Raw genomic sequence first — 16,650 nt, forward strand, 5'->3', positions numbered from 1 at the left:
CACCGCCCCCGCCTGGTCCCCACCACCACCAACCCTAGCCCGGTCGCCCCCCGCAGCAAATCTCGCCCGGTCGCCCCCGCCGCCCGACTAGGTACACCGGCACTCCCGGCCGGATCCTCCCCGTGGGGCGAGACGCCCCCTCCGGGTCCCTTCGATGCCTCCTCGGAGGCCAACCCCGCCCCGCTGCGGGCCTTGGGATGTGGGCGGAGCCGTCTTGCTCCCGCCTCCTAGCCCTCAGCCAATGGGCAGTTGGGGACGCGCTGTTGGCGGAACCGTGCCGCTCCCGCCCCTCTGCGGGCCTTGGACAATCGGGAATTGGGCAGGGCCGTGGGCGGAGCCTCCCCGCCCCCACCCGCATCCTCGGCCAATGAGCGGGCGTGTGGGCGGAGCCGGAGGTGGAGGTGCAGCGGACGCGCGGGCACGGGGTAGGGCGCAGAGCTCCGGGACTGCGCCGCCGCTCGGGCTCTGCTGCTCCGCGGGGTTCGGCGCGCGAATTCCGGGCAGACCCAGCATGGCGGTGGAGGAAGAGGGGCTCCGGGTTTTCCAGAGCGTGAAGATCAAGATCGGTGAGCTCCCGGGAGCTGGCGGGGGCGGCGGGGTCTTCGAGGGGGCTCGCGGCGGGCGCCCCCAGGCCCCCGACCCCTTCCCTTGGGGCCAAGGCCCTGACGCCTTCTGGCCATGTGTGCTCCCCGGTTGCGGCCCCTCCCCACCCCCTGGAGATCCCCAGCCGCGGCCCCTCCCCACCACCCCGGAGGCCGTGGGCCTCGGCCCCCTCCCCATCACAGGGAGATGATGGGCCGCGGCTCCCTCCCCATCTCCAGGAGATGCCCGGCCGCTGCCCTCTCCCCACCTCCCCCAAGGACGGACTGGGCCGAGTCGGGCTGGCGGCTCCGGGGGACGCAGCTCCCTGCGCTGCCTTCACGCCACTAGCGGCCCCAGGTCCCCGGAGGTGGGGTCGCCTGCAGCAGAGGGAGGTGCGGTGCCGGTCTTGGGTCGGGTCCCCGCTGGGAGTGTGTGTCTGCGTGTGCATGAGCGCGCGCGCGGGTGCTCTCCGGATGAGTGCATTTCAGGTGCCAAAAACACCAACCCCGGGGTTCCGAGCCTCGCTGAGTGCGATACCCAGACCCTTCCTTCGCTGGGGACGTGGAAGCTCTTTCACATTCCCCCAGGGGCGAGGGGCCGAGCGGGCGGCTGAATGGAGCCTGGGTGTGCACGCGACTGTGTAGGTGGATGTGTGTGTTCTCGCGTGTTTGTGTGTGTGTGTGTCTGCCTGTGACTCTGGAACGCTCTGGCCCAGGGCTCCCTCCGGGCAGGTCGCCACAAGAGCCACCCCTCCCCCTTCCATTGAGAACTGGCTGCGGGAGCTTTTGGCCACCAGGGCCTGCCATTCAGGTCGTGTCCCCAGAGCAGTCTGCCTTTCTCACTGGACCCAAGAGCTGGGGGAGGGAAGTGCAGATTCTGGAGTGGGCTGGAAGGCTGTATCAGGACTTCCTGGGTTTATCTGGAGAGACTTGCTTTTTCCCAGTTCGGTTTTAACTTGGGAGGGTGACGTGCAAGTTTCTTCCCCCCAAAACAAGATCGGTTCCTGGAGTGACTTTTGCACATTAATGCCATAAATGTGCCAGCTGAGAGGACAGCTCCCCTTGGAGAGGGCTGCTGAGACCCTGGTGTGTTGCCCGTCCTCGGGGCCCTTCTCGCCCACTGAATGCCTGGGTCCTCCACATTCCCATGTGAAAAAGGGGCTCCGGGAACCAAGCCAGGCGCCCAGTGACTGCTGGAGCGTCAGTTGCTGGTGACATTCGATGCTGCTTAGGAATTCCAGCTACCCCAAATCAGCGTGTTGTTTCCTGTCTGCTTTATTTTGGTTTGTGGATCATCGCTGAGACGCTGTTGATGTTTGGCTCAGAAGCGCTGCAGATAGGATGTGGTCGCACTTCAGCCTCGAGGAGCTTGCCTGGAGAGGGTTTCTCTAGTTTACTTGGTTGAAATCTGCTGTCGCTTTCTGCTGAGAGGTTCAACATGGCACTCCACCTGAAGTGGGCAGGGAAAGTGCCTCTCAGTGCCAGGGTCCAGTGCGCATGAGGGGGCTGCCAACCCAGAGGCCTTGAGGTGCTTCCTTAATCAGGGTACAGGAAGGGGTGGGGCACGGCTGTGAGGCCTGGGCCAGGCTTCTGCGTGCAGCAGGCAGGAAGGGGTCTGGGGACTTCGGGGCTCAGGCCCCGCACGGCCAGCCTGGACTCGCCTCAGGAGGGTTCTGGAACGGTGGTCTGTTAAGCAGAGCGGATTGACTTCTTTCGAGAATGGCACCGAGGGGATCTGCTGGCCTGGCAGGGCGCCCTCATGGGAGGTTCTGGACCTCACACACAGGGGCCTCGTGTGGAAGGAAGGGCTTCGAAGATGCTGCTCGGTTAGGCTTTCCCTCTTTTGTGCTTCAGTTTAAACAAGTGAGAGAAATGCCCAGCTCAGCTGAGGATTAGTGCAGCGACTGAACATCTGCTGGTCTAACTCCATGTGGGCACGGGGTATTATCGGAACCTTTGGAGCCCCGCCCCCACGTCTGGGGGCTGTGGCAGAGCGGATGTGCAGAAACGTCTGTGCGCCGTGGTCCACCTCCCTGGACGCGGCTCCAGCTCTCAGAAGCCCCTGTCTTCTCCCCTCTCCAAGGGTCTTCACCTGCAGCTCGGGGCCGCAGGAGGGAGACATCTGTGTCCCACCCCGGTTGCTGGGGCTTGCAGGGAGCAAGGGCCTCCGCACAGCACAGGCATTGGAGCAAAGAGGTGTCCTGGGCTGTGCTGCCGACTTAGAGCCGGGGCCGGCCCCAGAGGCGAGCTGTGGGGACTGGCCTGGGGCTTCATCTTGTTCCGCTGTGAGTAGACAGGGCCTGGTGGGTGGTGCCCCGAGCTCTCCGCTTCTCTCCTTAGTCCTCTGCTGACTTGCCTGAGTGCCCCAGCCGTGAAGGTACAATGACGAGGAAGGACACCAGAGATGACCTGGAGGAGGGGCGGCTGTGCAGGAATCACAGGCCTGCTCGCCTCCTCGTTCCGGGAGACCCTGGCTGGCTGGCCATTCACGCTGAGCCCTGTCTCCGGGCGGCTGGCAGCGTGCCCGTGTCTGCTGGTGGCCTGCCGGCCTGCCGGCCTGCCGGCTGGAAGACCCAGGGCAGGCGCCCCCCTCCCCCGCCCCCCTTTCATGGCCTCGTTTTTCCATTTGCGAAATGCCAGCAGTCATTGTCTGCAGCATCCGGTGGGAGCCCCTCATCCCAGAAAGAGACAGAGAGAAATTCTCCCTCCAGTTATACCCTCAGCAGTGTCACCATTCCTGTTGCTGAGGGGAAAGGCGGAACATTTTGGGGGGCTGGAGAGTTTTTAGTGGGGGGGCCTTGGCCGTTAAGTCCTTAGAAAGTCTGGAACGTGCGGTGGTAGTACGTGGTCACCGAGAGGCTAACGCTGGGGAAAATGAGAAGAATCTCTTCCTTTTCTCCCTCTTCTCCTTCTTCCTTCCACCTTTCGCAAATAAACGTGGGGTATTTTTATTGTAACCATTTCAAGTCCTCGTCCTGAAGAGCTTGTGTCTTTCCCCACTTAAATCTCGCAGTTATTTTGGGCCGTTCTGCTGCACACTTGAAAATCTTACCCGCGGTCTATCTTTGGTAACAGCAGTATCTCGTGTCACGTAAGACCGAACACACTTCCTGTGAGGCTGCTTGAGGAAGTGTGCTGCTCTGGCTTTCCATGAGTCAGGCCTTCAGCCCTGGAAGGGAAGCAACGTGAAGATTTGTAGGCGGCGACGGCTGAAGACTCCCGGCCAGAGCACCTCTGCCCAGCAGGGTCGTTTTGGACTCAGCACTCCTTTAGGCCTTGCAACGTAGCTTTACTTTCCGGTGATATTTCCCTTTTCCATGAGAGTTACTCCCTGTTTTTAAACGTGTCGTCTTGATAAACATGTCCAATTAAGAGCAATGTACAAAGGTATTTCTCTCAAGCTAAAAAAAGAGAAAATCCTGGCCTTGCCCTTGAGGGTGAGAAAAGCCCTCTTGGGCTGTGAGTGGGTCTCGTCGTTGTCAGGTTCGAGGGCAGCTTGGGGATGCGTGGCGAGGCCACAGGGCAGACTTCCTTCTTGGACCCAGAGCAGCGGCCCCGCTGCTCTCCCCGGGCTCAGAGCACCCACTCCTGTCCCTTCTCATTCAGATTAGAACCCGTCACCAAGAAGGGCCAGGGCGGTCTGGGCGCAGCGCGAGCACCGGGGAAGCGACGTGCCCCCATTCAGCCAGACGTGGCCACGCAGCAGCTGGCTGTCGGCCCGTCTGCCCCCCAAACGTCACCCCCCGACAGAAGCAGGAGGCCCCTCAGGTCGGGGAAGCGGGGAGCAGGGAGGGCCCCTGGGTGGCCTGGAGAAGAAGCCCCAGACCACAGGGGCTGGGAGCTCAGGGTTCTAGGGCCACGCTGCCGAGAGTGTGATTTTTTTAACCCAATGTCCAATGTGGGAAGCAGTGGCGCGCCAGTTCCGGGGTCTGTAAGGCTCAGGCGGGGCGGTCCAGCTTATAAGTGGCAGTGGTTGTCAGCGGCCGGGCGTCACAGGCTCCGTTAGAGGACACGTTCTGTGCGCACGATGGCCGACGTCTGCACAAGGCTGCGCGTGAGTCGGGGAGCGGGGAGCTGCGCTGGCCACGCACGGTTCTTGGCATCAGGGGCTGCGTGTTCTCCGGAGCTCTCTGATGCTAAAATTAGCCTGGATACTCTATTAACCTGGGAGCGCAGCTCGGGGGCTATTTTTGGCCCCTGAGGACCGGTGTGCAGACTGGCGCCGCCCACGGGGCCGCGAGGTCGGCCACCTGGCCGCAGCCCGCGGATCTGGGCTCCTCCGGGCAGTGGCGTGTGCTGACGTGTGAGGTGGGGAGGGTGCAGACTTAAGGGTCTGGCGTGCGCCTTCTCTCATTGCACCTAAGCTCTCACAAGCCCGCGTGGAGTCACCTGCCCAGGGTCTTGGCCTGCGGGGGCGGGAGCTCGCCTCGCGTGCTGCCTCCTGCCCAGTAACGCGCATGGACAGGAGGGGCCACCGGTGCCCCTGAGGGGAGGGCCCGGGCCACTGGCGCCTGTGGGAGGACCGGGGCGTGTGCACACGGCCCCTAGTGCAGGTGCTGGCCGGAAGCTGGAGGGGACAGAACTCGTGAAGTTGCGATTGAACTGGGCACGAGATCCAGAGGCGACCCCTCGAGCGGGGCCGCCTGCAGCCCACGGAGCCCCGGGCACGCAGGGAAAAGGGTCTGCAGGTGGTGGGGCCCCGTGGACGGGTCATGGGGCTGCAAAACACCATTTGGCAGAAAACGTCTGGGTTTGTTTCTGTGAAGCTAACGAGGCACTTGTGTGTGTCAACACTCACACCTTCCGGAGAGTATTTGGGAAATCAGGACATCGGAGCATCACGCTTTAGAAACAACCACAGTGGGAGCAGCTAAGCCCGAGAAGTGAGGTTTGCAAGTCACACTGGAAGGTGGAGGCTGCAGGTGCCCCAGCTGCTTCCGAGCGAGGAGGGTCCATGCTGGGCCCAGGCGGCTCAGGAGGGGAGGCTGGGACCTGAGACTGAGTCCCGCCCACCTTTCTCGCTAACTCTGCAACTTCAGGTTCATCTGAGCCCACTCTGCTTCAGTTTCTTCCTCTGCAATAGGGGAGAGTAAGGCCCTTTCTGTGCAGCTCAGCGAGCTTGTGTGAACACAGGCACTTGCATCGCTCCGGTCCTGATGGCAAGGTGTTACTGCTGGTACAGTTTGAAGCTACTTGTTCTCTTAATCTTGTAACGGGTTAGAGATCCAGCTCAGCAAGCCAGGAGAAGTTGGTGAGGCAGCAGTGGGGAGGGCTCGCCGGTTGTCTGTCCCCCTGCACCCAGTGTCAGCATGGGGGTCTGTGTTCCAACTGTGCCCGGTCGGTGGGACGTTCAGATAGCAAAATGGGGAGACAGAGTATTGATAAATGCCACATGAAGGGGCAGTTACATTATGGAGCTTCCACAGCCTGGAATACTGTGCAGCTTTCAGAGAAATAAGTTGGAGCCCGGCCCGGCCATGTGACATGCAGGAAGCCCGTGGGGTGTGACTGGAAGGAAAGCAGCATGTGGAGCGTGTCTCCAAAGGTCCCGGAGAAGCGCAAGGCAACAGCTACGGGTGCGCAGGTGTGGGGACGAGACCCACACACGTCTGTCACCTGGACCCCGGGGCTGGGGAGTGTGGAAATGGTTTAGTAGGAAGAGGGAATAAAAGGTCTGTTTGAAAAAGCAAGAATATTACTAGTATGTATAAGATAGGTCAGTAGAGAGTTTAGAAGTCACAACCACTTAAAAAATGGAATGAACAAGTTCTGTAGGGGACACCGAGGCCCAGAAAGATAAAATAATCTCCTAGACACACACAAGGCTCACTCAGTGCAGAAGTGCGGGGCTGCCGTCAGGTCCAGGAGCGAGTGAGTAGCGGGCTGAGGGCTGGCCCGGGAGGGGACCTCGAACACACCCAGACACGCGGGCGGCGCGGGCTGCAGCCCTGTGTTCAGGAAACGCTGACCCGGATGAGAGGGGATTTAAAGTCCCACCATCCACACAAATGACCCTGTGCTTCTCTTTAAGTGTGAGGCAACTTCCAAAATTAACAGTGAACACATTCGAGTTGCGGTGTAAATGCACGTTTCGTGACCCTCCTTAGAGATAAGCGGACGAGTGTCCCCGACCGCGCGTCCCAGCTCTCGCCGTGGGCCGGGACCCACGTGTCGTTTCCGCACGACGGCTCTTGGGTCAGACTCAGAGCTGCTCGTTATCGGAAGCTTCTTTGCCGGAAGTGAGGGATCAACGAGTGGACCGTGGGACCACAGGTCGTGACCCTAGTCCTCCGAGTGTCTGCAAACACGGGTTGTGTTTCTGCACGCAGATCCCGGGCCAGCCCGGCCTGTCCTGAGATTTGGCCTCGCTCGTTTGCATTTTCAAGTAAGCCTGCAGCCCATGGCAGGGCCAGTCAGCATCTGGGCGAGGGCCCTGTTGGTGAGGCCACGTGTCTACGCCTGAGACCTGCCGTGGAGGCCTTGGGGAGGCTGGACCGCCCCCGCTCAGGGTTTGAGCCAAACGCTGTGCCCTTCACTCCTAAGTCAGACCAGTGCCTGTTTCCCTCTTCGCATAGTTTCTCTTCCTGTTGTCTGAATAATTTTCAAAGTGTGAAGGAGTGCTCTGTCTTGGCCCCCATTGCCAACGGGATGAAATCCAGAGGCCGGCAAAATCGCCGCGTCTCTCTCGGACTCAGGGTGACTCAGAGCCTGGAGCCTCGGTCGGCGGCCGCTTCCCCAGCCAGGCCGCCCCGCTGGTGCTCCGGACACAGCCTCGCTCTCGGCTTGGCGGCTACCAGTGCCGTTGGGGCCTGTGGCAGCGCCAGGACCAGGGCCTGGTCGCCGGCCTCTCCTGGGACCGGCTCCCCCTTCGGCCGCCCCCCAGGGCTGACGGGAGCCCAGGAGTGGGCCTGGGCTTCTGGGTTTTCGGGACATTTAACCGACTGGGGGCTGATAACTAGCCTGCCTTTCTCTGGAGCTTTGATTTGGACTCGACAGTGGGTCCCGTCGGGTGTGACCCGTGTGTGGAGTCAGGGCCTATCTCTCCTTCCTGTGATGTCCCTTGGCCCTCCCAGGAGCCCCCGTGGCCAGGCCCCCCGTGGTTGAGGGCAGCTACGCGTGCCCCTGGATCTTATCTGGGGCCTTGTCTTGTGTGGTTTTTCCTCTGAGGAAAAAGTTGTCGTTTTCCTTTTTTGCTCTGTGGGACTGGTCTGATTTTGTGCACTCTGTCCGTTTCCACGACGCCGGATCCGTCGTTGCCCGCGGAGCCCTGGACACGCCGGGGAGCAGCAGGTGCCCCTGCAGAACGTGGTCCTGTCAGAGTCTGGCAACGACTCCGTGCCTTGTGCAGGCACGTGTCTTAACTGAAAGCCAGGTCACTTTCCCGAAGTCACACAGCAGGAGAGGTTGTGACTGTCTCAGTTGTCCTGTAATGGACTCGAAATTACCAAGGCCCAGGCGCTCCTGTGGTCAGTGAGGAACGGCCCTCTTGGGTGTGTTATCAAGTCACTTCCTCAGTTGACAGCTCACTTCCCACCAAGGCCTCTCCTTCCCTGAGAATCTTTGAACGAGCATTTATGGGAGATTCTCAGGAGAGTGACACCTGGGCCTGAACCTGTGGTCCTGAGAGGCCAGGACACCCGGGGCTCAGGGCCTGCTGACCACCTCCCAGCTGAGTGTCTTGAGCTGCTGGACACCTGAGCAATTTCACCTGAGACCATGCTTTACACAGGGGGCCAGCCTCCGAGTGGACAGACCGCAGGCTGCCCTGGGGGCGGGAGCAGCCCTGTTTCTTCCTGACGCTGCCGTCTGGCTTCTGACCATCTCTTCCTCCTGCTGGGGTGGGACCCAGGCCCAGAGGTTGCCTTACGCAGGAAAAGCCCCCGGGCCAGGCAGGCAACAGCGGGGAGGGGTGAAGTGGGGCAGTTAAACTCCAGCCGGAGGTGGTTCAGCCCCAGGCCCGGAGCCTCTGGGCCTTTGCTTGTTTGGACCCAGCCGACCGGGGACTTCCCAGAGCCAGGCTCAGATGGTGGTACAGAGCTGTTTGCAGAGATCCTGGAAGCCGAGCTGGTTCCAGAAATCCCATTGGTGTGCAGACCCCAGGGGACCTGGACAAGTGCCTTGTTGCAGAGGTCTGCAGTGGGCTGGTGTGCCGGGGCTGCTTTTCCCATGGCCTTTGGGGTGAGGGCGGGCTGGGGAATTCCAGATTGTTCTGGGCTGCGGCTTGGCGAGCTCACCCTTCTCAGGGGGCCCTGCTGGCCCGTCCTGGGGCTGACGGCCACAAGCAGTTTTTAGCTTAGGATCTGACGACTGGGTGTTTTATCTACCTTTTTTTATCTACTAGGAGTGAGTTTCAAGGGCAGAAGACACCGTGTATGCGATGTTCCCATGGAGGGCACACCCACCCGTGTGTGGTGTGTCCAGGACCTTCTGGAGGAGCGAGGTGTCCCCGGGCTCCCCTGAGAAAGGCCTGCACCCCACGAGGCAGAGCGTTCAGTTGAGGGTGGGTGGTTCGCCCTGACCTTCTCACGGGGGCCCCTCACGTCCTAGTACGGGTGTGCGTGTACACGCACACACACGCCCCCGGCCTGTCTCGGGGCAGAGGTGCGTGGTGTCGCGTCACCGCGCGGTGATGGCGGGGGAGGCCGGGAGGCCCGCGGCGGCTCCTGCTGGCTCTTTCCCGTTGGCGGGACCCGTGGTGCCAGGGAACCGGCCTCGTCTGCGCAGCAAGGCGTGCGGAGTTTAGAAGAGCTTCCTGTGTCTCAAGCATTCTTGCTGTCCTTTCTTCTGCCGTCGTGGCGGAGGCTGCAGAGTCACGTGGCCCGTGTGGGCCCGACCCCGGGGGTCTGGGGGTGTACGTTTGGCGGCACCTGCCGTCTGAGAGCCCTGAGGGCGGCTTGACCGGGTCCCCGCCCCGCCCTGGGGCCTCGCTGCTGGGACGCCTGCCTTTGCGCTTTCTGTGACTCCAGCGTCTTTTCTGCACTTTTTGATTCTTTAATATTTTGTACGTGCATCAGACACCTTTCACATTTTAGGCCCACAAGCCGGGTTTTTCCTATAGCTTCTTTTCCTATTCGTTTCTGGCCCGTTCTCTCTCCTGGCTGCGCTCAGGTGGGAGCCCCCAGACTTTGAGAAGCTCCGAGGAACCCGGGCAGGGCGGGGCTGCCTGGGAGAGTATGCTGGGATCGAGCGAGAGGACATTAAGGTGAACAGGGAAGTACTGCAAACGGGGGTGCATGAGCCATAGTGGGTGGGGGGCTGCCGGGGGGCCTCCTCGCCCCCCGAGGTGTGAGGCTCTTGTTTCCTGCCCGGCTGTACGGGTGAGAGAGCCCAGCTCCCTGGAAATGGGCGCCCTGCCTGGTGGGACCCGAGCCGCCCGAGCCAGGTGGGCTGCAGATGCCCCATGGCCCCCTGGCTCTCCTGGCCGTGCTCCCGGAGACCTTGTAGCTCCTGGGCGATGCTTCCTGGGGCGTTGGGAGGGGAAGGGCAGAGGACCCTGTGCTTCCTGAGCCCCAGCTGGCCCCGTCCATCTGGAGTCCGTGGCGTTCCTTTCTCTGTTCATCATTTCCTGCTCCACTCAGCTCCGCCTCCGTATTTGGAGAAAGGATTTCTCAGCGTTTGGACCCGAGGCTGTGTCTGTGCACATCCTGACCGGAAGGAAGGGTCTCGGGGACAGAAAACCCCTGGTCGCTACGGTGTTGCTCAGTCTCCTGGCTTTCTGTTCATTGGTTTTGCGGAGGGTGTTCTGGCCTTCTCTTCGAGGGCCTTTCCCTCGCTGCCGGTGTCCTTCCCGGACGGGCAGGCTGTCCAGTCAGGAGGGCAGAGCCTGGGTCCTGAACGAGACGCTTCCACCTCTTTTTCGCCCACACAGGATTCACTATAGTTAGTAGCAATGTAGTTCTAATTGTTACTAGACCTCCTCCTGCCTCTCCCCAGCCCAGCCCGCTTCCCTATCAGTATCTGTGTGAGGACCCACCAGTTTGGTGAATAATATAAGAGTGTTGGGTTTTCTTTTTCTTTTTTTTTTTTTTTTGCGGTACGCGGGCCTCTCACTGTTGTGGCCTCTCCCGTTGCGGAGCACAGGCTCCGGACGCGCAGGCTCGGCAGCCACGGCTTACGGGCCCAGCCGCTCCGCGGCATGTGGGATCCTCCTGGACCGGGGCACGAACCCGTGTCACCTGCATCGGCAGGCGGACTCTCAACCACTGCGCCACCAGGGAAGCCCCGAGTGTTGGGTTTTCTTAAGCAGGAATTTCTGTGGCCGGAAGGAGCTGGCTGGGGGGCAGTGGGTGTCGGCCCCCAGTACACAGATCTCTTCAGCCCTTCACGTGCCGGAGGCCAGTCCAGGTTTACTGTCACCGGGGCCTGAAAGCCGTGGAGGCACCCTTTTCGGACAGAATATTTCAGAAGAGTGTGGGAGGGCTCTGTGCATCTGACCTGGGACGTGTTGGGGGCGTGTACACACGTGTTGATTTTGTGTATCAGGGCCCGTGGAGGCCAGTGTAAGGGCCACCCTGAGGCAGCGGCAGGAACTCTGAGCCTGACCTAACGTGCGAATCACAAAGACTGGTTGGGAAAAGCTAGTTTCCAAAAGCTCTCCTCCTTGCAAAAAGTGCTCCGGCGTCGTCTGGGGGGCGATTCTGCATTGCATGGGCTGACGTCTAGGTGAAGTCGGCCCGGGGGTGGGGTGAGGGGTGACCTTTGCCTCCCTGGTTGTCCCACGGCAGTTGGATGCCACCCGGAGATGCTGCACATGGGCCCGTGGGGCCATAAATTGGGCATCTCACAGGATGCATGGGAAACGTTGGCCTTGCCTTCCAAGACTACAGATCAGAGGATAAATAAGACAAACCATCAACATAGTCACGCTTTTATGGGAATAATAATAACTGAGATTTTCAGGTCTTGGGGAGGCGCTAAGGAAGACTGGAAGGGGTCTCCCTGCTCTCTTCCTGTTCTCCCAGGAACGGGTACCTATGTGTGCACACAGGTGCACACACATACCTGCACACGCACGCAGACGTGTGCGCGCACACACTCTGCATACAATGTGTTTTCCCAACTTGGAGAATCCTTAGAAGTAATAGAAACTGTATGTGCAGAATTAATTTCTGAATATGTAAAGTGACCCCCATTGAACAAGGACAGCACTTACTCTTATCATTAAAACGAAACTAAACAGTAACTTACCGTTTTCTACTCTAAGGCTTAGTCTGTCCCAAGGTGTACCTGCGCCCTGCTTAACAGCTCTGGGGAGGGGACGCCTCTACAGCGGCCCCTTGATGGTCACTGCTTCCCGCTCTTAGTAGCAGACGACAACAGTCTGTCTTGTTATGAAGGCGTCTTGGGGTCCTTGAAACGTGCCGTCTTCCTTGGAAAGCAGAGGCCGGGAGGGTGGCGGACAGGACACTGTACGTCTGTTTTAGTGTGTCTGAATTTCTGGGTCGCAAACCACCTTAGGTAAAGTAAGGCCCTGGGCAGGGCGGGCCTGCTCCGGGGACCTGGCCGCCCCCTTGGGCCAGGCTCTTGGGCTGTGCCCCAGCTCACGGTTTGGTCCTCTGTCTCTTCCTTTTCAGGGTTTTTGTAACCTGTGGGGTGCCTGTAGAGAAGGTGCAGAGCAGGGCACAGAGGAGAAGCACCATTGAGAACATGAGTTGCAGGTGAAGTGAGGGCGCAGCAGGCCCCCTTCTGCAAGGTCCCCCTGGTCCCGGGGTCTCCTGGCTCCGGGGAGCTTGCTGGGCTCTGCCCCCGAGAAGCAGAGCAGAAAACAGCAGGACGGCCCGCGGGTTCTCTAAGATGCGCTTGTTCCTGGGTGACCAGTGAGCGTAGTTCCTGCCTTGAGAGCAGACGTCCTGCGGGGGGGACAGTCTCCCATCGGGCTCCAAAAGACCCGTCCTGAGCTCCCTGCCGCTGCGGAAAGCGTCTCCACTTTCCTCCAGTGCCCTGGTTCTAGCCAGGGAACCGCCCCCCGGGGACAGGTGGCCCTGCTCTGGGACTTGTTGTTTGTCACGCTGGGGGTGGGGGAGTGTGGACCTAGTGGGCGGACCCCCCCCCCCACCGCAGCTCAGTGCCTGACTGTGCACGGGGCGTGCCCGGGAGAGGGGGCTGTGGGAGCGGCATCGGACCCCGGTGAGAACCGCGCGTGTGTCCTCTGTGCTCTCTGCCTCTTCTCAGGAGCGTGTGGGCAGGGAGCAGCTAGACCCCATGCTTGCCTGGGGGAGAGATGCCTGCGGTGTGGACCCACCACACTGCCTGAACGTTTAGGGCATGGACGGGCCGGCAGGACCCTGGGGCAGCGGCACTGTGGCCAGTCCGCTGGCGACGCTCCCGCTCTGCAGCTAGCTTGTGGCAAGTCACTTAACCTCTCTGTGCCTTAGTTTTAGTGTCTGTAAAATGAGGATACTAATAGCTGCTTCGCAGGGCTGTTAGCGGGCTGAGTGTAACTGTCACCGTCCTGCCAGCTCTCACTTCACGCTGGAGGAGAGTGAGCCTCAGAGGGTCTGGACCTGCTCGAGTCGCCAGGTTGGGTCCGTGAGCCAAAGCTGCTTTCACGAGCGGTGGGAAGCAGGACCGGGCCGCGGACTCCCGGGGAGGATGTGTCTGTGCGCGGAAGGGCTGGGCTGGGAGGGCGTGAGCTTGTGTGGCCGCCCCTGGGGTCTGGCGGCACCCTCCCTGGCCGTGTGGTCTGAGCTGCGCTACCCGACCCCACGAGGGGACCCCGGGATGGCACCAGCTCCGCCGCGGGCTGCTTCCGAGCCCGAGTACTCTTCGGAGTGTCGGTGCACCTCTGGGCAGCGCCGATGACTTAAAGGTGAAGTGTTAACCAAGAAGCATAATCTCGCATTCGAGTGTGGCTTTGCGGGAGCAGGGACCTGTAGCAGGGTAATTAGGGGCTGTGTTCCCCGAGAGAGGCGGGGGTGGGGGAGCGGCAGGTGCTTCTGGCTTCCGGGCTAGCACAGAGCACTTAGCCCGGCTAAAAAGCTCACACAGGGCTGCATGGGTCTGGGAAGAAGTGGGAAGAGCAGTCCCCCTTTAGATACTGTGGACGTCAGGTGACAGTTGCTTATTTACCATGTTTTGAATTCTGTAACTTTTTTCTGGATCATCCTGTGGTTTTATCTCTATGGCACAATGCTTTTATGACAGGAGGTGCATATTAATGAATCAGTTAACTATTTTGTAAATCTAGGGTGCTGTCTTGTGATGTCTTTGTAGCCCCCAAACACAGGCGCCACGGGCAGGACTTGCACAGGTGGGCAGGGACAGCTGCCCTGACCCCCCTGTGCTAACCTCGCCCGGGAGATGCTTGGGGAAACTGCTCAGCCTGTCACAGTGGGACAAGGGTGTAAATATTTACCCACCTCTGTGGGCTGGGAATACTGCACTGTCGCCGTGCCCCCCTGCAGCGGTGACCTCTCCATGGGCCGGGGGTGCTCTCTGCATGCAGACATTAGCCGGGGGGGGTGGTGGGGGGAGAATCTAGCTCCCGTGTCCCCTGCTCGGGTGACGTGGATCATTTCACCAGTGATTTAGAGAGTCTGCTTCTCCCCACACATGAGGCCACTGAGAAACCAACACCAAACAAGTTTGGAGGATGTGTTTAACCCACTCTCAGGCTCGTCCAAAAAACCTGTCCCAATTTTATTAATGGATAAGAGTGAACAAAGGTTCGGGACTTCCCTGGTGGTCCAGTGGTAAAGAATCCGCCTTCCAACGCAGGGGACGCGGGTTCGATCTCTGGTCAGGGAACTAAGAGCCCACATGTCGAGGGCAACTAAGCCTGCGAGCCACAACTACTGAGCTCCCGCGTCCGACTAGAGAGCCTTCGTGCCGCAAACTACAGAGTCCATGCGCTCTGGAACCCGCGCCACAGCTGCAGTGAAGAGCCCGTATGCCACAACGAAAGACCCCACATGCCTCAACAAGGATCCTGCGTGCCGCAACTAAGACCCAACACAGCCAAAAAAAAAAAAAGAGTAAACAAAGGTTCGTGAAGAAAAACACGTTGCTTTTATAAGTAAAATCATATACATAGTAACGTTCCACTCATTTTGGCCCATGCACTGTAAAGACCAGCCAAGAATAAGGCATTTTTAAAGGTAGGATGAGGTGCTGGCCCATTTGGCAGCGTTGAGCAGTGTTGTGGCTGGTCCCTGAGGGCCCCAGAGCGGGGATGCGCCCACTTCCACGCCCCTCCGCAGGTTAAATGTCCTCCTCACCCCCTTACAAGTGCGAGGCCGACATGACCCAGAGTCCTTTCTGAGATAGACTTGGACTCAAGTCTAATAAAGGAAACCCCAGGAAGTCCAGAATACACATTAGCACGTGACAAGGGGAAGTTCATTTTTAAGCTCTGCAGATAAACTGCGGTTTGGCCTCCTCACATCACAGCAAAGGGCAGGGGCGCCGGGGCCCTCCGTGTATACTGGGGTAAATTAAGGAACCGTGTGCGAGCTAACAGGTCTCAGTCCTGAGTTCGGGTAACAAAGGCTACCGGGCTGGTTTTCTTACTCGCACATTTCTCTCCTTCTTAGAAGTTTGCTGAAAGCAATGGTGGTTATTCCCCATGGGGTGACGGGGATCCGCAGAGCCTTTTCAGATATGTTTCTTTGATGTTCCTTTTGTTTGTTCGGAGGTTGCAGGAACGCCCCAAGCCACAGCTGCTGGTTAGGGTGTGGTGTGCAGGGGGCGGGGCCTGTCCTGGGAGAGACTCTTGGGACCAGAGGCTTGACTATGAATAAGCTCGATGAAGAGGCTGCCAGGCCCACCTGGACGTGGGAGAGGACAGGACCCTCCCCCTCCTGAGTTTCTCCCCCTCGACCCTCTGAGGGCTCTCCCTGGGGGGTCCTCTGGGGCGGGGCCTGGTGGTCTTGCTTAAGCGTCCCACGCGAAGGGGGTCCGAGGGCCCAGATCCAAGGTCTGCTCCCTTACGGCTGAGCTGGGCACCCGCGTGCTTCCTGCGTTGTCACCCTGCACTGTCATCGGGAAGGCTGCGCTTGGCCCTGGGCCCGGCTTTCCGGGGGCGGGGAAATCCTCCCTGCCCTGCGGCCAGGTTCCGGCTCCCACGGGGGCCAGCGGCTTTGGCAGCTCCGGACGGACGCCCCCCCCACCCCCGCCCGCGTCTGCAGGAGAGGGTGGGACCCCATGGTCTGATCTGCTTTTGGCTTCTGCTGATTCCACTAAAATCCACCCCTCCCCCGTTCTTTGGAATTAGATGGAGGGTGGAACCTGTCAGCGGGACAGGTTTAGGATGGTTGCGTTCTGTGCGTGGTGACCCGGCCACAGCTCGGGGTCGGACAGCCCCCAGAAGCGCCGGTTTTGCTCAGCTTGCACCAGGGCGGCCCCGATCGCCGGCCGTGCACGGAGGCTCCACACGCTCTGCTCTTACTTCTGAGCTGCTCTGAGCAGCTCGTGTGGCTACAGACTGTTCTGGAAGGCGATTGTCAAAAATGTACTTGGAGCACCGAGGCTTTTCATGGTGCTGTTGAGAGGCTGGCCCTGCGTGCATGCGTGGGGTGTGGGACCTGGTGCTTCTTTCCTGGAGCCGCCAGCCCCCTGGAATTTTCTCTCAGCTCGTTGGTGGCATCAGCAGTGTTCCGTTCTGTAGTTCTACCTGGTTCACCTGGAGCAGCCCTGAGTGGCGGCGGTGCTGGTCCCACGTCCTCTGGGCTGCCACGCCGGCAGCTTGCAGGCCCAGGTCAGGGTCTCAGCGCCGTCCCGCGTGCCAACCGGTCTCCACGGGCCCCAGACAGGCGTGAACCAGGGCTCAGCTTCTTAGTTTCCAGAGCAGTGTGTCCCTGTGCAGTGAGGTGCATGCGGGCTGATGACCGAGTGGGTGGAGGCATCTCCCAACCCATAGGAGACGCCCACGGGGCCGGGGCCTACCTCTGTGTCCCCCTGACGCCCACGGGCAGTCAGGCAGCTGTGCCCAGGCGGCCCTAGAGAGCTCTAGGGCAACAGCAGTGCCGGGTCCCCCCCAGGACCTGCTTCCGGGGGCTGGGCCAGGCGCCGTCCACTTTCAGAGCCCAGGGTTGGAGACAGAGAACAAGGGGAGTGCAGCGAGGGGGGTGGG

The 16,650-nt window shown here is 60.4% G+C and overlaps 1 protein-coding gene across 1 annotated transcript in view; it reads left to right on the forward strand.

Moving 5' to 3' along the window:
- The first annotated feature begins 428 nt into the window (after nt 1-428).
- Nucleotides 429-16,650, forward strand: part of RASA3 (RAS p21 protein activator 3) — an 88,408-nt gene continuing 72,186 nt past the window's right edge. The window contains exon 1 of the mRNA XM_024752658.1: nt 429-566. Within this exon, the coding sequence (XP_024608426.1) occupies nt 512-566 (55 nt within the window). The 5' untranslated portion in view covers nt 429-511. The remainder of the gene's footprint in view (nt 567-16,650) is intronic.

This window comes from Neophocaena asiaeorientalis, unplaced genomic scaffold (assembly GCF_003031525.2).
Source record: "Neophocaena asiaeorientalis asiaeorientalis breed wild unplaced genomic scaffold, Neophocaena_asiaeorientalis_V1.1 scaffold825, whole genome shotgun sequence".
Taxonomy (NCBI): domain Eukaryota; kingdom Metazoa; phylum Chordata; class Mammalia; order Artiodactyla; family Phocoenidae; genus Neophocaena; species Neophocaena asiaeorientalis.